Consider the following 24,115-nt stretch of genomic DNA (forward strand, 5'->3'; position numbering starts at 1 on the left):
GGCAAACAAGGCGCGACTTGCTGCGCGGGCCTCTCCCCGCCCCCTCCGTCCTCTGCGCGCGCGCGGCCGAGGGGGCGGGGACCCGGGTAGAGCTTTGGCGCGAAATTCTATCCGAGTTCCCGGCAGGAGCTCGTGCTGCCGCCGCGCGCGCGGAGTCGGGGGGTCGCTGAGGTGCCGCGGTGAGTGAGCGGGGCGGGGGGGCTGGCGGCTCCGAAGAGGTGAACCGGAGCCCCTCCGTGTCTCTCCACGGCTGCGACCCCGCGGCTCAAACGGCCCCTTCGGACGCCGCGGCCCCGCAGGCCGCCCGAGCCGGGCAGCAGCCCCGGGCGGGCTCCCTGAGGAGGGCCGTGCCCACCGCTCCGCCTCCTCCTCTGGAAACGGAGCCTGGGGGGAATGAAGGGGAGCGGCCCCCGTGGCGGAGGGGGCGTTTTTCTCGGCACTGCGGCGCGTTCTCGGAGAGAAAATTCTTATTAAGGAAAAAAAAAACCCAAACAAACATAAGAGAGACGTTCGTGACGGGCTCACCTGGGTGGTCGCTGGAGGAAAAGCAGCGAGGCCGAGTCCTCAGCCCGGCCGTGGCGGCCCCGGGAGGCCTCGGTCACAAGCAGAAAAGAGCCGATAAACCTCCTCTGTGTGGGAAGTAGCCAGAAACAAAGGAATCGTGTGTCTGTCAGGTGTGTTAGTCAAGCGCTAGACGTGAAATACAGGAATTTAAGAATAACCCACCTCTAAACACCTTCCCTTTTTCTTCCTCCTGGCTCTGAACCAGCCACTACGTGGCTGTGTTCTTCGTACACACTGAAAGAATCGACCTCATTTCTATGTCTCTTTGCCTGCTTTTATTTTTACATAGTAATAACAAAAAAAATGTTTATTTATTTTAGCTTTTCCTTAGGAATCATGAACACCCGGCAGAAAAGCAAAATTATCTACTCCTGGTATGGAAAACCTACGAGCTCAGACAGAAAACTGAGGACTTTGCAGTACAAGTAAATAACGTTTATTTCTGGCTTGCTCAGGGAAGCTTAATGGGTGAATGTTTCTCTGCCATCCTGACATCGTTCGGGTTAATGTGGCGGTCAGAGAGAATGTGAGTAAGGTTTTGAGCGTTGTGCTGTGACACTGTGTATGTCACAAAGCTCTTGAATTATAAATTGTATGATGTATAAACAAAACCACTTAAATCTATGAATAAGTGTTAACTCTCTTTTTGAAATATATATGAAATCTTTTAATCGGGAAACTCAATTGTAGGCTTCACAAGATGGAGCATAACTAGTTGTAAGATTGGCAGGTCATCAGCTTTGATGATGTATGAATTATAAAGAATATGAAATCTTGCTTATCTGCATGTGTGCATCACTTTCTAGGGGAATCCTTATTGTATCAGAAAGAAGCAGAACAGAAACCTGTATACAACTTGGAGAGTTTATTTTAGTTGAAGGGGAGAATGCTGATCAACCTTTTGTGGCACAACTACTGGATTTATATGAAGATGGTAAGAGAAATAAAAGTTTATCTCCTATCTCAGAAATCTTAAAATGTTTCAATGATATCTGTTTCATGGGGATATGTTTAACCTATAACCCCTTATCACTGGCATAATCTATTAAGGAAATTAGGCTTTGGTAATCACTGTATCTGTATTCACATGCTCCTCAAATATTTGAGGCTGATGGCTAATTTCAACTATATTTGGTAGTTAAACAGAGAGCTTAAAGACATTAAATTTTTACAGTCTGCTTTCTTATTTGTCTAATTTAAAAGAAAGGGTCCTTGAGGAAGGCAATGTGAGCTCATGCTTTATTTAGAGATTGGAAAATCCCAGTGGAGCAAGAGCACTGCAGCCCTGAAACTTTCATCTTATTAGACATCAGGGAATTTAGCAATAAAGGTACGAGGCTGAAAATATGGGGCTCGTTACTTCTGTCCCTTGCAGAGCTCCTTGTTTATAGAGAAAAGAACGCCTTGTTTCTAGAGAAAGGTAGATATCTGAAGATAAATCATGGAAGATGAGTGATACGAAGACTGTACCTGAGTCCGAATTAGAAAATGCTCATTAGCTGTGTCTGGTTTCTTTGAACAGCTTTGTTTTTCATTCACATATGAACACTTTAGAGTGGAACTTACTATTCACTTGTAATATGTTTTGAATGTTTCTTTTGACTTTCCACACTGAATCTGCTCATAGCATTTATTCAGACTTTGTTCTAGACATTTCAACAGCAGGTTTCTCTGATTTTTTCGGCAGTTAATAAAGGTGTTTCTGGTTCAGCTCTAAAAAAGCACTTTGAAATTACAAATACTGTTCTGAAATTTCTTACTTTTCCTTTTATCTCACTCTTTTCAGTTAGTGGGGTCCAATTAGATCATATTTATGCAAATAAGGAACCTCTTCATTTGTGATAATGAACTGGTGGATCAGCTGGTTCACAGGTATTTTGTGACTGAGACGCTATGTAGGTGTTATCTTAGTCCTTAAAAGTCTCAAATATTTTAATTTAGCTTAGAAAATCGGAATTGTAATGTCTTATCAGATGCTTTCTCACCTGTGTCCAGGGAGGATTTCTGTCCTTGATGGCATTTCAGCTAAAGCCATTGAGGTCTGGTGATAACTATTTGTGATACAATAAAATTGTTAATGTTCACTGACTTATTTGCATTGTTACAGGTGCTCAGCAGAAACGTGCAGTCGTGCAGTGGTTCTCTCATATTACAGAGATACCTCAGAACAAACGGAAACTGCTTAAAAGGGAGATTTTTCCTGGAGAGGTGTTTTTTGATCAAGTTTCTGGCTATGACACTGATATAGCTGTGGAGACCATTATTAGAAGTGTTGTGGTACGTACTGCAGCCCCTCTACACACAGGGGGATGAAAGAAATGGAAACAATTTGAAATACATAATCGAACAGCGCAGCTACTTTATTCCCTCCCAAACCAAATGTGTGATGTACATTTGTTAACTCAGTTACCACAAGATAGGACAGTTGAAAACTGTTGATATTCTGTCTTTCCCCTATCTGAAAATGACTTTGGTTGTTGGCAGCCAGCTCATGGTAGAGGTTTATGTGGAAAGAAGTAATGTGATGTGAGTCCTGTAGCGTGATAAACTTGTGCTGGTGTAAATGTAGGTTGAAAGTGTTGCTCTGTACAACGAAGGGTTGCGCGAGTTCCAATAATACCTGTGAACAGAAAATAGTTGAATGCTAAGAAAACATTCAGTGTTAAGGTGTGTTTGTTTTGGTATTTTCTGATTTTACAGGTAACACCACTACGTCTTGGGGAGGAGCTACCTATTAAATTTGAGAATGAAAAAACATTCTACGTAAAACAGTCTTGGGATGGGAAATGTTTTAAGCCTTTGTCCCCTGACACATTCTCTAAGCTGAAAGCAGCTAATAAGAAAGGAAGTGGCATCCCAAACTCTTCAAACTCATTTATTTCTTCAGACCTGACCTCTCCCCTGAAACAAGAGACAGAGAGAGTTGTTCGGAGTGCTACAAAACCAAAAAATGTTGAGTTGGAAATAGAATCAAAACATTCTGCTTCCAAGTCCTCCCTCGCTAAGGAGAGACATTCACAAAGAATGGCCAATGGCATCAAAACTCCAACAGCAAGGAAGAAGTTACAGTTAAACAGTATGTATACGGCAATATTCTGTCCATTCCATAGTTTTGAACATAACATGTTTTGTGCCTCTTAATTTTGGGTAGTTCAACCAATGGTAATATTCAACATCAGGATTTTTAGCTGCTTTATTCAGGCTTTGGGGTTAGCCCAAGTCTTTTGCGTGAATCAGTTCTTTGTCTTATGCCTGTTATTTCAAGCAGCTGTACTCCTTATATCCAATTGCTGTTGCAAATGTTTTATTTGTAACTGGTAAGTCCAAGTTAAGTGCTTGTTAGCTGCAATGCTACCAGTCAGCTGAATTTGACTTCACAGTGTCTCACTTTCTCCAGTCTTCTGACTAACGATGCACTAGAACGTTTACATTGGGCTGGTTGAATGTGTCACATTTTCAAACTGAAGCCTGAGTAAAGTTGTAAGTGATGGGGGTGGATTAGAAAACTGAAAAAATCAGTTTGTATTCTACTCATCTTTTTAGAGGAAGTGTATGCCTGATGTATGTATTTAGTTCCTTATTCCTGGAGTGTAGTGCTATCTCCTTTCATCTAAATGACAACCACCAAGGCAGTCATACCTTGTCTTCTGAAAGTTAATCAAACCAGCCCTATTAAAGCTTGACAAAAGTTCATTTTGCTCTTGATTCCTAGGTCCCACAAGATCTCCTAAAACCAGGCTGCTGGGATGTGAAGTTTTGGAACTTTTGGATGATGACCATGATACTGTAGCACCCTTAGAATCATCAGCTACTAAAAGAAAAGTGAAATTCACTGGCATTTTAGGCTCACCACCAAAAATACCTCGTGCCAAAGATAAGTCAAAGTCGGTATTTGATACTGCAGGGAACTGGTGTAGTGATACAATGCAATTATCCCCCTATAATAAGGTCAAAGACTGGAGCGAGAAACCTGAGAATCTTAAAAGGAAAGATGACAGTATACCGTAAGTGATTGGCCTTTTTATAATCATTTTTGTATGGGATTTCTACTTTTATGTAGTTCTCTTAAAGCACATTTATGAAAGACTTCTGGAGAGAAAAGCAGGTGAAGTCTCTGTACCATGTTTTGCCTGTTGAGATCACTGCAGGAAGGGGGTTTATTTAGCCTAAACACTTACCAGTGTGCTGTGGTGAAGCTCTAGAAAGTGTGTTCCTCGGAGCTGAACGAATGATTGGGGAGATCCTAAGAGAAGTTGACTTTAAAGATGGACACAAGCAGTTCCTTCTTCCAAGAACAGAGAGATGATGTTGGAAATGGGAATGGTAGGATGATATGAAAGGAAATTGAAGCTGTATTGATCATTACAGTTTGTACTCATCAACATGGATAAAAATCTGTTTTCCTGCAGTACATATATCATACAAGCTCAAATGTGCTCTGCTTGTGACAACTATTGAGATATGTTGAACTACAGAAAGGGATGCGATTGGCCTCATGAGAGTTCTCACTGTTGTATGTGGGTTTTCATGCTAATCTTTATGTACAAATGAAATCAAAACTCAAAAAAAGGTAATTGTTTAAGTATATCTTCACACAGCCTTTAAAAATGGCATTAAGCTGGGGCAGGAGGAGAATGGATCAGACTTTCATGTATAAAATGTTGCAAGAAGCCAAAACCAAATCATGTTCCTCCTTTCCAAGAGTAAAGTTGTGGGTACAGCACTTGGTAGATCTGCACTCTGTTCTTGTCACTTATTGTATAGCAAAAAGACATATACTTCTCAATTATAAGATAATGGCATTTAAGTGGTATTTATAGATCTAAAAAAAAAAAAATCTGAGATCTGTCTATAAATAATGAAAGTAATTAATCTCATTGTGTCCTTTGAAGTAATAAGAAAGTTGTATTAACAGTAAAGACTTTCAGTGGTAAGGATGAAGTGCCCAAGAAGACAACCAAGGAATTTCAAAACACAAATAGAAAAATATACTCCAAAGGGCAGATCAAAGAGATGCCCAAAGGAAATTGTGTTTGTCTTCTGTTGCTCTCAAAAAGAAAACCCAAAGCAACCAAACAAAAACTCCACAACCAAACAAAAACTCCACAACTCTTATGAGCCTCTGTCCCTTCAGCTTGGCAGTGTTGTATTTGCAAAATAATTTGGCTGATAATTCAACTCTATCAGCATGTATTCAGTGCTCCTCACTGGTGCATGTGTGTCTAACGGGGGGAGTGAGGGAAAGCTGTTAATATGCAGCAGCTGTCAGTCAATGTGAAAGAAATTGCTGTTGCCAGCTGAGGGTGCATCAGGAAACCAAGTGGTGTGATGTCAGAGATGTCTGTTTTGAACAAATGCTCATGCATTCACTGTTGTCACAGCGTTGTAGCTCAGCTAAGCAACTCTGACAGATAGGGGCTCAGGCTCTCTTTAGAATTTGCAGCTTTCCTCAACTGCTTCACAAAGCTTTACAGAAACACACTTTACTATAAAAATCTTTACAGACCATGAATGAACTATAGTAAATATTTTGTGGGGTTTTTTTATTGGCAAAGATATATTGGAAAGTGCAAGAGAAGGACAATAGTGCACCCAGTATCCATGCCACAGCCAATCTGTAAATAACTATAAGCAAGAATTTATGCTGGCTTGACATCCATAACAATTGAGCTTGAAGTTTGAAAGGCATTCTCTCCATCTTCACAAGTGTGAGGCAAAGAGGAAATAAAAATACCTTTGTGTTCTTTCTTGACAGTTTAACTGAAGATCAGCAACTGAGTATTCAGAGCCTTGTACTGACCCCTCGTTCTCGTAGAACATGTGTACAAAAGACAAGCGCTCGCATTGCAGAGCAAATCAGGTAAACTTTTGCTTTCATGATACCTGATTCGGATTGCTATTGATAGCTTGAAGCCTTGATAGCTAACACAAATGGTTCTAGAGGTACAGCTTAATTGCAGCGTGAGTGAAAATCATCTTATGTTCAGAAAGGGCATTGATCAGAACACTGACTTCCTTTAAACCGGTCTGTTAGAGTCATGGAAAATTAACACGTCAGGTGGAAAATATGTTGGCTTGCTGATCATGGTAACTACAGAAAAAGTTGAAAATGAATCAAATTATACTCTGTGGTGTGTAGAGTTGTATGTATTTTTTTTTTAACTCATGTCATTTCTGTTTCTCATAGCATATTAAATGCATTGAACCAGGAAGACGATTCTCTGTCCAGCTCAGACAGCTCTTACTCTTCAAGTAGTGAGGAAGAGGAGGATGATGATGATGATTATGTTCTCTGTACACCAGAAAAGGAAACTAAATCAAGCAGAACATTCAGCACCCCAAAATCTTCAAGGAGGTCTTCAGTTCAGACTCCTGCTAAGACCGTGAAGAAAACTGTAAGATTCCATTTAAAAGAGCTGTTTTTATTCTTTCTAAACCAATTGTTTGAGTGCTTGATAGCTGTGACCAAAGTCGAGTATCTCAACTTCTTAGCTTTCAATGAAATGTTATCTCGATTTGTATGATCTTTGGTATGAGTATAAAACACTTGTGCATTGTGCATACTGTGACTTGCCTTTTTCTCTTTTAATCTTGTACTCTGGCATCCCTGGATAGTCTTTGTGCTTAAGTAATGTTTGGGAAACTTTTATAAAAGATGAGTCTCCAACAGAAATTGCTCCGTGTACAAAATCTGTTTGAGGTTGTAACTTTTCTTTGCAGCCCTTACCAGCAACACCCAAGACACCCCGGAATGCAACTCCTGAAATTCCCAGGCGCAACCATGCAGCACAGAAACCAGCCAGTGTACTAGAAGAAGCCAGATTAAGGTAATGTGTCCTCAGGGGAGGAAATAATATTTTTTGCATTAGGTGCGCATAACAATAGGCTATGCTGAAGTCAGGAAATACTCTCTTTACCATATTGAATAAATTTGATAAAAACACATTTTTTTTTAATACCAAAAAAGCACTTACGAATTTACAGTACAATACTAGATCTACAAATGCTAGTAGTATTTACAGTACTACTTTCACAATTTCAAATCATTATAACCAGTCCATGCTAAGTTATTCAGAATTAAGTATCTGTCTTTATTTTGTGCAACATTAGAAAAATGAAGATCCTCTCTTATTAGCTTTAGATTGTAAAGTTAGGATATTTGACTCCTTTTAGTGCGTGAAAAAGCTTTACAGGTACTGTTGTAGATCTTCACAGTGGAAAAAAATGCATTCAGGACTTTTTAGTTTTTTCTGTTTCCTATAAGTGGTCTCCCCTGTTTTATCCTACCTCTACATCATCTTACTTTTTTTTTTTTTTTTTGGTGAGTTAAATCATCTAGATCTTTATTGGTGTGTATTCATGTTGTTTGTTTACAAATGTGACTGTTCAGCCCTTTTAAAACTTAAAAGCACGTATAGAGAGACTAGGCTATTTATTTTGGGGTACTCGATGTTGCTGTTCAGACCTAAGGTACATAAGAGAGATGTGAAAAACTACACACAACTGTGAAAGGTGGAGTGTCTGGCTATTTGTTTTCCTCAGTAGGTGCTTCAGGTAGAACTGCAAAACCACAAAACCTGGACCTCCTATTTCAATTTTCTTTTTCTTTTTTTTAATGAAAAGGCTGCACGTTTCTGCTGTCCCAGAGTCTCTGCCTTGTCGTGAGGAAGAATTCCAGGATATCTATAACTTTGTGGAAAGCAAACTCATTGATGGTACAGGAGGGTGAGTTTCTTGGTGACACTATAGCTGAGATCACATCTACATATGGCATAACGGCAGTCAATCAACACTATTTTTATTTAAAATGTTATCATTTTGCTAAATTAAAATTCTTAGTTGAATTTTCATGGTATATTTTTTCCGTAAGAAGGGTTGTGCAGAGAAATAATGTGGGCTCCTTTATTTTACAGATTCAAATTAAAGACCGAGATATAACTAGTCAATTTTAAATGTCTGAAATAATTTTTTTTAGAGAGGTAAATTATATTTATAAAATATTTTAGGTTGTTAATTGCTCAGTAATAATAAAAAGCCTCATGATCCTCCAATGTGTTATGTGTCACAATTTGAAAATAAAGGAATGGAAATATAGGGAATTACCTGAAGTGACTGGAGTAGAATTCAAGGCTGATCTCAGAACCCAGGAATTCCAGCTCATTATTCCTAAGGGTGTTATCATTTTGCTCAGGCTGCTGACAAGGTGTTCTTCTTCTGTAGGTGCATGTACATTTCTGGAGTGCCCGGAACAGGTAAAACTGCAACTGTTCATGAAGTAATTCGCTCTCTTCAGCAAGCTGCAGAAAATGATGACCTGCCATCATTCCAGTGTGTAGAGATCAATGGCATGAAACTGACTGACCCTCACCAAGCTTACGTGCAGATACTAGAAGTAAGTAAAGCCCTTTTGATGGCTCTCTGATTTGAAACGAGATCTTGGACTTTACCATCGGATTCTCAGTGTGTTACAGTATTCAGGGAACTTAACATATCGCTACTTCCACGTAGGCCTTATGAGAGATTGTATGCTTTTATCTTAAAGCAGGTTAAAAAATAATTAAAGCCATGGCCAGCTTCTTGACCTGTTTTGCTTTCAGCCGCATGAAGGCAGTGGCTTGAAAATAGCCTGTTATATTACCTCAGGTCAGGTTAAAAAAAAAATCTGAACTAGATTCTTTCTGTATTTTCCCCTTCTATAACTCTTTCTGCACATATATGCTTAAGAAGCTACTGAGATGACAACTGTGCAACTCAGTGTAGCAGTAGAATAATTACTAAGGAAGTCTTAATGGTTAATTGGTCTGTCATCATAGAAATCCAGATCAAGAGGAACCATCTCTGTCAATTATACTGTATTTGAGATTTCCGTGACAAACTATTCTGCAGTATCTCACCTGGGAATACTGACTGCGCTTGCGTTTATATGGGTGTGAATTTACTTTCACCCAATAGGCATTAGACAGTAACTGCTCAAAACCATTGTCAGTGTAGGCTAACTTTAATCCAGTGACCTGGAAATGAAATCATGGTTTCCTGAAGCATCTGTTCCATTTTCTTACACACTTCTGCTCCATTTACTTAAGTTTGATTGCTTCTATATGAGCAGGAAGTGACATAGATTGTTCTAATATCCCTATCCTCATCATTGGGAGTTAAATATATATATTTGTATCCTTTCCTCAAAGCAGCATAGATAGTATCTTGCTGTGGTGGGATTTGTTGTAGCCAGATCACTGTGTTTCTTTAGCATAGTGAAAGGCTTTGTGACAATTACATTATTTCATGGTAATATTAATGTCTTCTAACTCTTTTTGTTCCTATCCCGTTCAGCATAAGTTAAAACCAAGCAGGAGTTAAACTTCCTATTTCCAGAGTTTTGGTGTGATTAACCTGCAACATTGCTTAATGCTTGTCCAGTTACTGACAGGTCAGAAGGTGACAACGACCCATGCTGCAGAACTGTTGGCAAAACTGTTCAGTACGCCTGGACCAAAGAGGAAGACCACAGTGCTGATAGTGGATGAGGTGAGACCAAGAATCCTTCATTCTCTTTCCTTGAAGTATTGTAATTTTTGGAGGATGGAAAAAGAACTTGTACGTGTTTAGAGTATTTCACATGTGATCTAAAAGGAACAGACTTACAAGACACACAAGTAGTTCTTACCTTTACTAGGAAACTGAATTCAAACAGGCAAGTATTGCTATGCCATATTGTTCTCTGCCTTGGATTTCTCATTGGTTTTATGTTTTATTTTGGTCCAGATTATAGAATGAACTGTTCTGTCAAGTCCTACATACCATAGATTTCAACTGTGTTTTGTCTGGAAGCTGCTGCTTTTCCAGTAAGAAAACTCAGTGAAATAAGTCATATCCAGTTTTGAAACTCCTTAAATGTGCTATATTCAGTAATAAACAAATGCACACTCATTTTTTTGCTGTAAGCTAATTCTGGTTCTCACATGGAGGGCCTTTTAATCTTGTTAGATGGGGTATTAAGGTCACAGTTGTGTTTAAAAACTCTGGCTGTTTAATCATGCTATTGTGATTAATACTGTTCAAGCATCTAGTAGGACTGTGTTTTTCCAAAATATATTAGAGCCCTAATTCAGAAGATTCAGTCCTATTAGTAGATGGATAAAGGAAACAAAACATAGACAGCTTGTTTAGAATCATGTAAGAAGTCTTCTGTGGCAGAGCTAGCTCTCTCAAACCCCCATCAGGTATTGTAAATACAAGGCCATTCTTTTTCAGTTTAATTCTTCTCTTTCTATCTCTGCAGCTTGATCTTCTGTGGACCCGGAAACAGAATGTGATGTACAATTTATTTGACTGGCCAACTCAAAAGCACTCCAAGTTAATCATCTTGGCCATTGCTAACACCATGGACTTGCCAGAGAGAATCATGATGAACAGAGTAGCTAGCAGGCTGGTATGTCCTAGCAGTTTTGTTGCTGTGCAATAAAATGAGAACAGATTAATGTATGCAATCAAAAGTAATCCCGGAGAAAGGTAGGACTGGTTACGTCAGAGATTAAATAATGTGTTTATAATTCCCTCTCCAGAGGGCTGATAATGAACACATAAATCTTAGCAAAGTAAGTTTAGAAGCCAGCCTGCTAATCAGATGTTATGCTGTGTAAGTACACTATGTTCTTGTAAGAATGAATTAAGAATGCAGATGTCTTTTAAACATATTAAGATCTGGATGATCAAATGTCATGCTTCATGGTTAAGCTGCTTATTCCCAGTTCAGAAGAATTCCCTTCTGGCTTCCCTTCCTCTTTTTCCTTTCATTCTAGGCACCTTGTTACTTGTCTCTGCCATCATCAGCTGGTAGATTTTATTTCTCGGTTACCTTTGGACAGAAAGTTGGATGCACTCTGCACTTGTGCTGCATACATTTTCTTAGGTCATCTCTTCATCACTGCTCTGAAAAGTGATTTGCAGAAACAGTGCTCTGCCTCCATCCCTCTGGGACTCAAAAATAGTTCCACAGTATGTGAATTGCTTTCCCCTGCCCACCAAACCTGCAGATTAGCTGAGTCCATGTAGTCACAATAGAGGAGAATTTTGCATAAGAAATGCAAGACTCAGGCCTCCCATGGAATACCAAAGGCAGTGTGCCATCTGTAACATAGATTGTCCTCATCTGAAAGCAGTTTTTATGAGCTTGAGCCAGAATTCTTGGCTGATTGCTAAAGTGAAGTCAATAGCATGACTCTATACACATACAGATTTGCTAAAGGAGAGATGAATATTTATTCATAACTTCTGCTGTTACTGTATTAAAAATAAAATGTAAACAGCTGTAATAAAAATATTTTCATATTAGGTGGCTCTGATTTGTTTACAAGTTTTGTAAGATAAATTTGAATTCTAAGCAGCACTTGCTTCTTGGGCCTTTCAGTTGGGAGGTCCAACCAAGAGTTCTCAGTCACAGTTTTGTGGATTTGCACGTTTATTTCAAAAATATTACATGGAAAAATTGATTAAAGCATATCACTTGGGAAGGAAGTATGTGAAAGAGAGATTATTCCTACCAGAGAAAATTAACTATGCAGGCTATGCTTGTGCAGTTGAGAGTTTTCGAGTGCTACCAACACTTCTGACTGTATTGTATTATTTACTGTAGGGCCTCACTAGAATGTCCTTTCAGCCCTACACCTTCAAACAGTTACAGCAAATAGTTTCATCCAGACTGAACAGCATCAAGGCATTTGAAGAGGATGCGATTCAGCTGGTTTCTAGAAAGGTAAGCATAGTGCAGATGTGTGTCCTTTGCACTAGTCGAGGAGCGGGGGACACAGGCAAGAATTTTATAACAGTAGTCAGACTTGGTTGTGTGTTCTGTATTGGAGACAAAGCAGGGCACAAGTAACAGATCATACATTATGCTCTTTGCAAGGCATACAGGTTATTTTCACAGGAAACATTGCTGAAGCGGTGTCCTTGCTTTTTCCACCTACTTTGAGACTGCAGTGGTATATTGCAAGAGCTGGAGGCACGACAACAGGAGCTGTGATAATGCATGATGATGTCAGCTTTCTCCAGTGTTTGGCATAATGAGATTCATTGGATGATCCTGGAAGAAAATAATATGGCAGCGGAAATATCCATATTTGTTTTCTTTCTCAAGAGGTTTAAAGCATTGGCATAATAGACAGTACCTGTTCTGTTTCCAGCCTTAATACTCAGTTGTACAAAAAACAAATCATGCATTAGGGATCAGTAGCTTCTCAAATTAAGATGTATGCATTGTTTGATGTCTTATGTTAGCAATTATACATTAAAATAATCTATTAAAATTTTGTTAGAACGTGTCAGCCAGTATACGCTTAAACCTTTTCTGTGAAGCATCATTGTAGGATTAAAAAACAATACTCATATATATGTCAGAAGTTAATATAAGCATTTGTTTTGTTATGAAGGAACTACCTTTTTGTAAGAACAGTAGTGATGGTTTTGCAGACTGAATACTCTGCTGTGTTTTTCTAGTATGATTTTCTTTTTCAGAATGTCTAGTAAAATAACTCGCAATTAGATTTTCCAAAGAGTTTCTCATGCTTGGCTTCTAGGGCTTAACACATGTTATCAGAATCTCTTAGGAAAACTAGGCCAGCACTGTATCTAGTGAATGTTCATAGCTTTATTAAAATTGTAAACCACAGTGGGGTTTTAAGAAATATTTAGTTTCAGAAATTTCAGACACCTGGGCACTTATAAACTTAAATTCATTATCCCAGATGTTTGAGAACTACTAAAAATGTACTCTTAAACTCAGTATTCTATCAAGTATGGAAAAACTGAGGAGCTATTCCTCCCCACCTCCCGTTGTTATTTTTTTTTTTCCTTTGTGAACATGTATTGTGGTAGGATCTTAACTGATAACATTTCTGAAAACTTTTGGAGTTGAACTGAACTGCTGACATTGAATTTCCCTTTTAATGTAGGTTGATTTTTTTTTTTTTTTTTTTTTTTTTAACCTCTGACTTCTGTGGTTATAGAAAAAAGTTCAGTCTTGAATTTGGGATGACCAGATTGGGATGGGGCTGTGGGATGGTTGCTTCTGTTGGTTTTGGTCAATAAGATTGTTATTTAAAATCTGGGATTCTAGTAACATAGTTCACAGTAGGATTGCTCTCCTGTTTTGTTGTCAGGTTGTTTTGGTGTGTTTGTATTGTTGTTTTTTCTATTGATTCTTGCTAAACTCTTCTCTCAACTTGTACGAAATATTACTACAAACCTGTCATATTTACTTTCAGGTCGCAGCACTGTCTGGTGATGCAAGGCGTTGCCTTGATATCTGCAGAAGGGCCACTGAGATCTGTGAGTTTGCTAGCCAAAAGAGAACCCCTGAAATAGTCAGAATGACCCACATAACAGAAGCCATAGATGAAATGTTTTCATCACCATATATAAAAGCAATCAGGTAAAAACATTTCTCAGAGGTGTTTCTTTGTTTTTATGTCTTTTTCACTCGGCTATTTTTTCCTAAAACATTCCTTCATTCCTCCATGTCCCCACCACCCCTCGGGAGCATGTATGATGCATCATGCTTTGTTGAAGCACGATACAAACCAAACCTTGCAGCACAGCCAGGAGAGAAACGTACACAATAGGAATTAAAGACTGGGGAAACAAAGTCACAGGAATCACTTGTACAGGTATATACAGGATGCTTCCATGTTAGTGTGTTAGCTCAGATCAGGAGAGAGCTTTTGAAGTTTCCTGATTGTCCCGGCTTACTGTACATTGATTTTTCTGAGCAGTAGTTTCCAAGTACATATTTTTTAATTCCTTCCAATTGGAACTAAATGTGGAAGATACACTCAGGAGCCCACAGCCACAAATGCTACTGGTCACTCAGCATACCAGACCAAATTTTGAACTAGACTGAAGGAAAAACCACTCAGATGTGCATAGTGTAGACATCAGGTCCTCAAGAATCAACTATTCCCCTCTCTATATCCATGTGTATTATGCCATTGTCTTTGCTCCCTTTATGCCACCACAGATGTCTGAGCACAACATGAGACTTTCCCATTTGAACTGGTTTATTTCTTTAACATAAATACATCCTGTTAGGGCTTCTAAAAGGCCTCCTGAGGGAATGACGTGTTGCCTTTCAGTGGTCTGCACAAGCAATAACTGGTAAAGTGCTTAAGCAGTTTCTGGTTGAAAGAGAATCTGTTTCTTCAGGAAGTGGGGGATACTAAAGTGTGCAAATATGATATTTTGCTGGATATGCAAGTATGGCTTTTACTGTGCTACTTGTGCCTGAAAGCCTCAATGCTAATTTGTTAATTCATAAATGTAACTTGACCATAACACACTGCAGAATATGTATGGAATGAAATGCTGTGTTCAGATACATTGAAAGAGAGGTGAGGTGAGGTGAAATGCAGTATATTGTGGTGCCAGAGCTACAGGCTGTAATATAGTGGCTAGTTGACATGAACTACCTTCTCTCAGCTAGAAAAATATCCCACATTTAAACATGTGGTTACCAAGCAATTTCCCTTACAGACTTCTTCCTAAGTTTTCATAAGTCCTAAATGTGGCAGATTGACTTTTGTCTGTTTTGTTTTGATATTCAGGAATGCCTCATTGCATGAACAAATATTTTTGAAAGCAATTTTAGCAGAGTTTCGCAGGGCGGGAGTTGAAGAGGCAACAGTTCAACAGGTATGTTTATGTTTCAGAGTACTTTTTTTTTCTTTTTACAAAAAGGGCAGCATTGACAAAATCATCAGGCAAAAGTGTAAATAATTAAATATTTGGGGGTTTAATTCTTAAAATTGGATGGATGACAGTATGACAGCTGTCCAGGCCAGGTGTAAAGCCTAATTGTATGCTACCACCTGTTTTTCCATGAGACTAAATACTTAAAATTGGAAACACCTGCTGTTGTATTAATGTTACCAGTGATCTGGATCACAAAATTTTTATTTTTTTGGCCTGCATCTGAAAATATTGCATGACTCCACTTACCATGCTTTATAACAGGAAAAGTAAAAGAGAACCTGAAAATATCAGGCAACATAGTTCAAGGAAGAAAACTGGAAGCTGATTCCAACTTTCATACCACTGTCTTTCTCAATAGAGGTAGATAAGCCACTGGTAGCTTTGATTGTTTTTAGTAGACCCATAAAATACTTGACACCAGCAGAGCTGTGAAGAGTGCGCACAGAGTCCATTTCATGATTCACAGTATGGAAACTAAATGTTAATACTTAAAAAAATGTTTAGAACTATATGTATAAAATAACCTGCTAGTTTTGTGTGGTGCTACAGGTTTGTAAGTGAGCAGTTGAATTGCATTTTCCATTACTGGCTCCCGAACATCTGCATCAGTTGTTCGTGTAGATAAACTGTGCAATTGGTTATTGAACTTCTAAGAATATTTTGTTAGGCTGATCTGTTATGTACTTCCCCTCAGTTTTCCTCTAACACCAAACAGGTGTCAGCCTGTCACCCAGTCTCTGTAATTAGTGCAGGAAAAATGTTTACTATTACAGCATGAGAGGAAATTTGGGGTCAAAGATGTCCCTTCTCAGTTTAATCCTGTTAACTGATGACCTGACATATACTGAGCAGGTAATAAATATTGGAAGGATTGGCTTGAGACATGCTTTATGTTTAAGCCTGAATTAAGCCCTGCTATTTCTAACTAGAAAAGCAGCAGACCTCAACCAATTCTTGTTAATGGTTTGCTGGTCTGTCTGATTTGTGACAAGTGCATCCTCCTGTGCTTGAACGTGTATCAGGCCTTTGTAAGCTGTGATCTTTCGTGGTTGTAGTCAGTGTGACTTCTGCTTATTGATCACTGAGCCTGAATATCAGTCCTGAGTGACCTGATATGTAGTAAATTATAGGTCAGCTCTTAGTCTGCTGGATAAGCTTTAGTCCATGTAGTCCAGGGAAGAAGAGATAAAATGATAACAGTTAAAAAAATGCAGACAAGGTAGGTTGCTAATTATTTTCCTTTTTGGCTATATGAAAAAGGAAACTATAGCTTAGAATTGTTACTTCATTGACAAAATCCTAATTGTTTGTGCTAAAGCAGCACCATGTGAGCACTGCATCGCAAGGGCCCGGAGTCAGGTTCTCCCCTGCTCCGTAGGTGTGGAGGGAAGGAAGCTTCTCTTTTCCACCGTGGCCTCGCATTGCAGCAGGACATAAACATGACCTGTGTCCTTTTCTTTTGTTTAACAGGTCTATCATCAACACGTAGCGTTGTGTAGAATTGAAGGCATGCAGAGTCCTACGATATCGGAACTTATGGGAATTTGTTCAAGACTTGGCGCCTGCAGGCTCTTGCTGCTGGAGTCCAGTAATAAGTATATTCACATGCGGGTGCGACTCAATATCAGCCAGGATGATGTCATGTATGCACTCAAGGATGAATAAGGCAATAGAGTTTTAATTTTTTTTAATAAGTATAAATATTTTAAATAGTGTCTATTTTTATTTTTTTAATTGCTGATAAAGTAGTAATAGTGAAATGTATTTTTAATAAATTCTTTGCTTACATGTATTAAAGCACTCTTTATATAATAAAGAATTTGCTTCAAAGCATTTTAAATATTTGAAATCAAACTATTTGTTTTAAAAATATTTTTATTTGCTGGTAACTAGTCTCCTTTCAGCTGAGGTGTATGAACTTGAAATTGATTTATTGCATCACCACTAAGGCTAAGAAGATTATAGGTTTTTTATGTCTTGCAGTGTCTGTGGCATTGCAGTTCATGTAGCTTTTCTTTGTTGAGTATAAAAGACATAATTAAAATGTGCTTTAACTTATATAACTGATATAATGAAAAGGAACTTTCAGTTTGAAATCAAGGCTGAATTTAGAACTGAGGAGTGTGTTTGCTACCAGGAAAGTAAAAATACCAGAAAAAATGTGTCACTCAAGTGACTGACTTTTGTTTTGATTGATGGATTGATACCAAGGATTGCTCCAAAGGAATTGCCTCGGGTGCTGCAGATCTGTTGAAATCTGCTTTTGTAATGGAACTGTTTACCAAAATGTATTAGTCAGTTGGAGGTGGACAGTTTGAAAAAACTTTTAAAAATTATGTTGCTGTGGAGCAGGCTCTAAAAATTGTTGTTGTTGAGTGATGTTAGTAAATAAAAAATGGAAGTGACCTGAACTGCGGGTACTAGAACAGCCACTTCTCAGAGCTTGTTTCTGTCGGATTGTAATATTAGACAATGAATTAGCAGCTGCCCTCTGAAATTGAATGTGGTACTTGTAACAGCTACAGTTTGTATAGCAGGCTTAAAACTTTGTAGCAGCTTCAGGTAACTCTAAAATATGGATGTTAAATAGACTGGTTAGTGAGAAAACTTTATGTCAGTGAAGTTGTTTTTGTGTATTATATTTTCTAAATCCTAGAAGTTATTATTAATAAATTTATTAACAGAGATCAGTAGAACAGGTAAGTCGGAATTTCAGCTTTTTAGTTTCGAAATACATAAATGAAAAGTCGGCGGGGTGTGTAACTATCGCCTGCAAGGCAGCGTTGGGGGTCTGAAGGGCCAGGGCCGGTTTTGACTGTTAGCGCTGCCTTACCGTGACCGAGCTGTGTTTTCGGAGGCTCACCTGTCCCGGGCCGGGGACCTGACCTGACCGGGCCGGCGCTGCCCCCGTTCCCCGCCCTCCCGGGCGCTCCCGCCCCGCCCCGCGCAGGCGCGCTGCTGCCGGGAGCCGCGCTGGGGCCTCCCGCACCGGGCAGGCGCTGCTGCACCGGGCGGCTTTGCGCGGGAGGCCTAGGTGAGCCGGGCCCGGCTGCGGCGGTGCGGCTGGCGGCCCCTCGGCGGCGGGTGTTTACACGGCGCTCAGCCTATCGCCTCGGCCGGCTCCTCCCTGCGCCGGGGCGGGGGCTCCGCGGGGTACGGGGCGGGCCGGGCCTGCCCCGCCCTCGGGTCCGGCGGAGCGGGGGTCCCGGCGGCCTGCCCGCCAGTGCAGCGGCCCTGCCCGCCAGCCCGCTGTGGGGACGCGGGAGCGCTGGGGGTGAGTGGCCTCGGGCGGAGGGAGGGGAGCGGCCGGGCCCGGCTCCAGGCGGCGGGGAGGGCGGCACTGGCGGGTCTGGGCCCTGGGAGCGTGTTACACGGCGTGTGCCCTCTTCCCTCACGGTGTGTGCCCTCCCTCCTTCCCCTCACTGCGGTCTGCAGTGCCGGTAGGAGCTGCGGGTCTGTGCACAGCCTGCCGTGTGCTGCCTTCGTCCTGTTTGCGGTGGGTTGGGACGGGCGAGGATCTTGATGCTCCATTTCGTGTGTTCTCGGCCCCTTACAGACGCTCTGAAATTCATGAACCAGCATGCTTGGCAGGAGACCTAAGAAAAGCCCTCAGGCCAAGGGCCAGGGAGCTGCAGTTGCAAAGCAGGTAAGGAAGGCGAAGAGCCAGGGAGATGTGGTTGCAAAGCAGGTAGGGAAACCTCCTGCTGTTCCTCACCATAGTCTTGGTCAGACCTCTTGCTGCTGCTTTCATGCTAGGATTGCCCATGTGTTCATAAGACATTGCAGGACCATGAAAAAATTAAAATCGTGTGGCGCCTGTTTTCCTCCTTTCTCCTTTAGCACATTCTTCTTAAAGTAAATATCTGATACATACCAGTGAAGGTCTTGCAGGGAAGCCACAGTGTCGTAATACTGTAATCTTTGCAAGAGACCTCATGACTCATGCTTATAGTAGTTCCCTACCCCAGCTATAATGAGGTTTAATAATAACATCAATAACTATATGAAGGTTTTTCTTAAACCCCTAAGAGACCAGAAATAAGAAGATGAGAATATCAAATAACAAATTCCGGGGCACATATGGGAGAAAGTTAAGGTGCTACACCAGAGACAGTTAATTGTAATTTCCCTGTGTATAGTCATTTTTTTATTGCAACAGATAGACTGGTAAGCTTATGTCCCTTTCCTGTAGCTAAAAGTGAGCTTACATGTCCCCATGTGTCGGTTTGTTGCGTGGGGTTTTTTGTTTGTTTTTTCGTATTCTTTACGTTTGGATGTAGTTTCAAAAGGCTCAAGGAGAGAAACGTGATTTAGTCGTGGTTGGCAAGTGTAGGAAGTCAGGCAACAGTGTCAAAATTAGAATTACAGCCAAGGCAAAGTTCTGGGTAGAAAAGCGGAAGAAAAATAATGCAGTTAGATATAAAGAATATGTTAGAACCAGAATGGGACTTTAGAAACCTTTCAAGGTAGACTAGAGGCGAGTAACATATAGAAGAGGAATAACTGATAGGAATATATGGAAATATGAGAATAGATTGGAATAGGATGTTAGAACAGGGAAAACACCTAAGATATTTTCTTTAGGTGATTTCTTAGGAACCAGTATTCTCATCCTGGAGGCACAATAGTTTAGCTGGAGATGTGTGGTGTCACCATTGCTCTAGTATTAAAGTTTGCATTTTTCAGTTGGAGAAGCAGTATATAATTTACTTAATTTTAGTAAGGGAGAAGATAAAACGTGAAAATATTGTTCCCCCTTCCAAAAAAAGAAACTACGCACTAAAAAGACAGAGTAAATGAAAGGATCTGGTTAATGTATTTTTTCTAATTTTTAATTCAATACAGTTAGTTATTCATCCTGTCCTACTGTATGGAGAATTGTTTCTTGAAACAAGTACAATAATGGCTTGTTCACTTGCAAATTAACTCAGTCTAAACTGTGTTTTTGCTATGTAGTGTATCAGCTGTAAGCTTTCTGTAATATTTTTTCCTGTTTTATTAGATGTTTCCTTAACACTATTAATTTCATTGGAAATGTGCCTTATGGAGCAGATTGAGAGACTCAGAGCTAAACCTGATGGATTCTGTTCTTGATTTCATTCATTACTACACTTGCTGTGCTTGTAGCGTGATAGTGAACAGATCACAAGTGCTCCTGATCTATTTTGCATATTGTTAAAAGGTGTACGTACATTCCGTAGAACTGGAATCTTTAGATCACCATTATAAATATTTCCTAATTAATTTCGGTCTTGTCCTGATCTTCTTTCCATTCTGCCCAGGGCTGCAAATATATTAGTTTTGTTTTACAGAGGGAGATGGGTAAGGCAGAGGGTGGCTAACTGGTGTGCCCAGTGCCTTACAGAGTGTCAGTGGCAGGATCAGGGCTGGCAAACAAATAGCTGCTGATTTTGAATGCTGTTCCTAGTTCTTGGAATTGGTGTTTCTCAGCTGTGTCTTGTATTCTCCTTCTGGATTGTGAAGGGGTTCAAAGAGCAATACAAAATATTTCGAGGCAGTAGCCATCCATTCCTACAGGGTTAAGAAAAATATCGTTACTGATTCACACAAGTTCATAAACTGACAGGCAGCCTTCAGCTTCTGGCAGCACTTCAGATCCTTGGAGGCAGCAGGACATTGTTAACCCTGGTAATAATGACAACTGGGTTTTGTTCCTTTGCTTGAGAGAAGCTGAACTGCGGCCTGCTTGGCCATGTGAACACCAATAAGCCAAGAGGGGCTCATGCTGTGAAAAAGTCTGAGGAAAGCTGTTCCACCTACCTCACAGGATGGATCTGCTTCAGTTAATTCATGTTAATAAAAAGGTCGGCATACTTTGAATAAAAATGTTGTTACTTCTAGGGCAGTTAATGTCTTAACCAGCAATACAAAAATTGTGATTAAATGGCATCTTAGAAGAATACCCTTAAGACTAAGTCCTCAGAGATTTATGTGTTACTTATGTCATTTGGCATGTTTTACAACAACTGATAACCCCTACTACTTTGTCAAATTCTGATTACCACTATTAATAATACTCCCTGAGATGCTGTCACTGAGATTCCCCGAGATCCTGACTGATGATCTGTTCCAGACAGTTGTTTGTTTTCTCCGGTGTAGCACAGACATTTCTGGGTTTGTACTGGCTGTGTCTTTGTATGTGTGTTTGTTTTCCATGTGTTTATGATTTACAAACTGAGATAATGAGAAGTACAGAATGGTTCTGTACATGTAAATATAGCTTATTCTGAAAGATAAGGGTGAAATCTCAGCAGTGTACGCATGTCGGACCTGTCTTGTGTGAATGCTGATTAAATATTTTGTAGCTTAGCTGTTACAGGAACTGCCCTCAACTTCCCTGATGGTGTCTGCTTCATGAGGCTGAGTATAGCAGACATCATTTTATTTTACCTTGTTATGTCAGATAGTCTTGATTCTAAGAAACAGTTGTGTAGAGTTTTAGAAGATGCCTTTGTGGCTTATTAACACTTATGTACCTTATTTCAGTTATGGGTGCCTTGTATGCATTGTTTGGTAACAGAAGTGATATGATAGCGAGCTTTAAAAAATCCACAGAATCCAGAACACATGGAAATGTTTAAATGATTCATGTAGTGTGCTGTTTTTGAGTACCATGTCTATTCTCACTGCAGTATTTTGTTTTAATTTTTTATTTTCCCTTGACTGCAGCTGGGGCTGTTCACGGATTTCAACCCTGAAGAGATGCTGCTGGGTGCGGAGGAAGGTGGGGATGACGGGGACCTGGAAGCAGAGCTTGCTGCTATCACAGGAGCAAAAGTGAAAGAAGGGAAATCAAAACCAAAAGGGAAAAGTAAGTTGAAGTATCTGGATTTTATTTATTGACAACCTGAATAATTTATTAAAAACACCTATTTACAAATCACTGGTTTACGTAAAAGTATTTTTTCATCACTGATAGAAGCTGAAATTGCGACTACTTTTTCCTTTACTTTGAAAGGTTTAATTGTTGCTCCACAAAAAGGGTAAGAGCTTTTTTGCCTATGCTCTTGTAGACATAGGAAAAAAGGTATATGATGGCTAGCCAATTTAATGACTAAATTAAGGCATGTTTGTTTACTGTATGAAGTCATTAAAAGGTGTAGTAGGTGCAAGATTAATTCAAAATGGAAATTGTATTTCTTGTGGACGGTTGTTTGTTTGTTCTTCTGGGGCTTTTTTTTTGTTTAAAGACTGAATTTACTGAATAAGCATTACATTTGTAGTTACTTGGCGTTTGGAATCAAAATTGAATACCCTTTGAAGAGGGAAATCCTGCAACTGATGGAGTTACTGGGAGAACCCTGTAGCCTTTGTTATGCATGCTATTCCTAATATTTTAAGCATCTGTTATATCAGGTTATTCCTAATATTTTAAGCATCTGTTCATTTTGTCTGCTAGTGCTTGCATGCAGCTATGCAGTGTTTTACAGGATTGCTGTAATCTACCAGAAATCCAGGCTGCTGGTGAGAGGAGCAGCCTCTAGCAAGCACGCTCTGCCTCCAAGCTGCTATACATATTTATGGAGCTGCAGGGGGAGCCTGTTCAGGAAACTGATCTATAAAAATAAACTTCTGTCCTTGTGCTCGGTTTTCAGCTGAATCAGTTCCTTGCTCTGGTTTGCTACCTGCCAGTTTAAACATGGCTGTGGCTGCAAGGGAGGGGTGGCACCAAGTGGTTGGGATGGGACGAGGTGAAAGGAGCTGCCCTTGCTACAGGGGTGTGAGCAAATGCTGGAAGTAAGAATTGGTGCAAGTACAGACTTCTTTGCAGGTCTGCAGTGATTTGCCTGTAGTCTTTGAAAGGACTTCAGACAGAGCAGCAGGGAAATTAAGAATTTTAAAATATTTTGAAAAGGTGACTGTCTAAACACAATAATTGGTGAGAGATGGAGAGGTGTTTGTATCTAAAACTAAATTCTAAATAATTTCCTCTCTCCAGATTTCAAGATCGTAGTAAAGCCTTAAAGCTAATACACATAATTGTGCTAATAAGCACGACAGCAGAACTTCTGCCATTTGACATAGGTTTATCATGGTTAAAATATGCAGGATAGTGCTTTGAGCATGAATTTGGGTGTCAGGAGCTCTTAAAATGTTGTCAGCAACATTGGGTCCGTCTTTTTGAAATGTCCTGTAGATTAGAAGCTTGTGGCAGGTGTATGGTTGGACAGCTGGGGACTTGTGAGACTGGCACAGTGTGGTGGTGGGGACAGGATGGTGGCCTGGAAAGGAGGAAGGTACAGCAGGGACAGAGGAGAAATAGATCCTGTCTGAAGAAGGACAGAAGAAAGGGACCCAGTGCAATACATACCAGTGTTTGGGTCTTGGCTGAGCACAAGGTGCGGAAATTCACTCCTGGATTTACATTCTGGAGCTCTGATAGGTGAGAAAAGTGATCTCCACTTGTAGCTTGAAGGTGTAGGCAGCAAAAGCTGCACTGTTGCAACATCTTAAGTGCAGAGATCTCTGCTGCCTGGGACTGATAAATGCCAGTTGTTCAGCCACTGGAACGTTTGGCTTTGTAACCTCAACCTGCCATTCCGGATTAGAGCTGAACCACCCCCCTGAGGAGGCTCAGTTGGCTTTTTGTCTCTAGTGGGGCTTCATGTAAGGGACACTCTGGTCCCTGAAGTACAGCCTTTGGGCATGGCCTGCTGTCCTAGCTGAGAGTTTTGCTCAGGGTCAAATATATGAGCAAGATGTTTGATACAGGTACTGAAGCACTAATGCGGTAAATTAGATTTGAACAGAAACAGCTTTGTACCTGGCTTAATTTTCAGCTGAT

At 40.2% G+C, this 24,115-nt stretch overlaps 2 protein-coding genes across 4 annotated transcripts in view; both read left to right on the plus strand.

The window, feature by feature from the left end:
* The first annotated feature begins 46 nt into the window (after positions 1-46).
* Positions 47-17,720, plus strand: ORC1 (origin recognition complex subunit 1). Of its 2 annotated transcripts, none has more exons than XM_082053922.1 (17): positions 47-179; positions 885-989; positions 1,371-1,498; positions 2,672-2,841; positions 3,265-3,640; positions 4,277-4,568; positions 6,320-6,424; positions 6,752-6,959; positions 7,285-7,391; positions 8,188-8,289; positions 8,785-8,956; positions 9,982-10,089; positions 10,844-10,993; positions 12,197-12,316; positions 13,827-13,993; positions 15,162-15,249; positions 16,780-17,720. In XM_082053922.1, the coding sequence occupies exons 2-17, from the start codon at positions 901-903 to the stop codon at positions 16,972-16,974; spliced, it is 2,577 nt and encodes an 858-aa protein (XP_081910048.1). In that variant the 5' UTR covers positions 47-179; positions 885-900; the 3' UTR covers positions 16,975-17,720. The 2 variants fall into 2 exon arrangements, with proteins under 2 accessions (XP_081910048.1, XP_081910049.1); XM_082053923.1 differs by lacking the exon at positions 47-179 and adding an exon at positions 210-674.
* Positions 17,721-18,282: 562 nt separating this feature from the next.
* Positions 18,283-24,115, plus strand: part of CC2D1B (coiled-coil and C2 domain containing 1B) — a 34,683-nt gene continuing 28,850 nt past the window's right edge. Inside the window, exons 1-3 of one of the 2 annotated variants that reach the window (XM_082054056.1) lie at positions 18,283-18,583; positions 18,866-18,955; positions 22,000-22,141. In XM_082054056.1, coding sequence (XP_081910182.1) covers positions 18,890-18,955; positions 22,000-22,141 — 208 coding nt within the window. In that variant the 5' untranslated portion in view covers positions 18,283-18,583; positions 18,866-18,889. The remainder of the gene's footprint in view (positions 18,584-18,865; positions 18,956-21,999; positions 22,142-24,115) is intronic. The other variant, XM_082054057.1, reaches the window with a different exon arrangement.

The sequence above is a fragment of the Streptopelia decaocto genome (genome assembly GCF_964273445.1).
Source record: "Streptopelia decaocto genome assembly, chromosome: 5".
Classification (NCBI taxonomy): Eukaryota; Metazoa; Chordata; class Aves; order Columbiformes; family Columbidae; genus Streptopelia; species Streptopelia decaocto.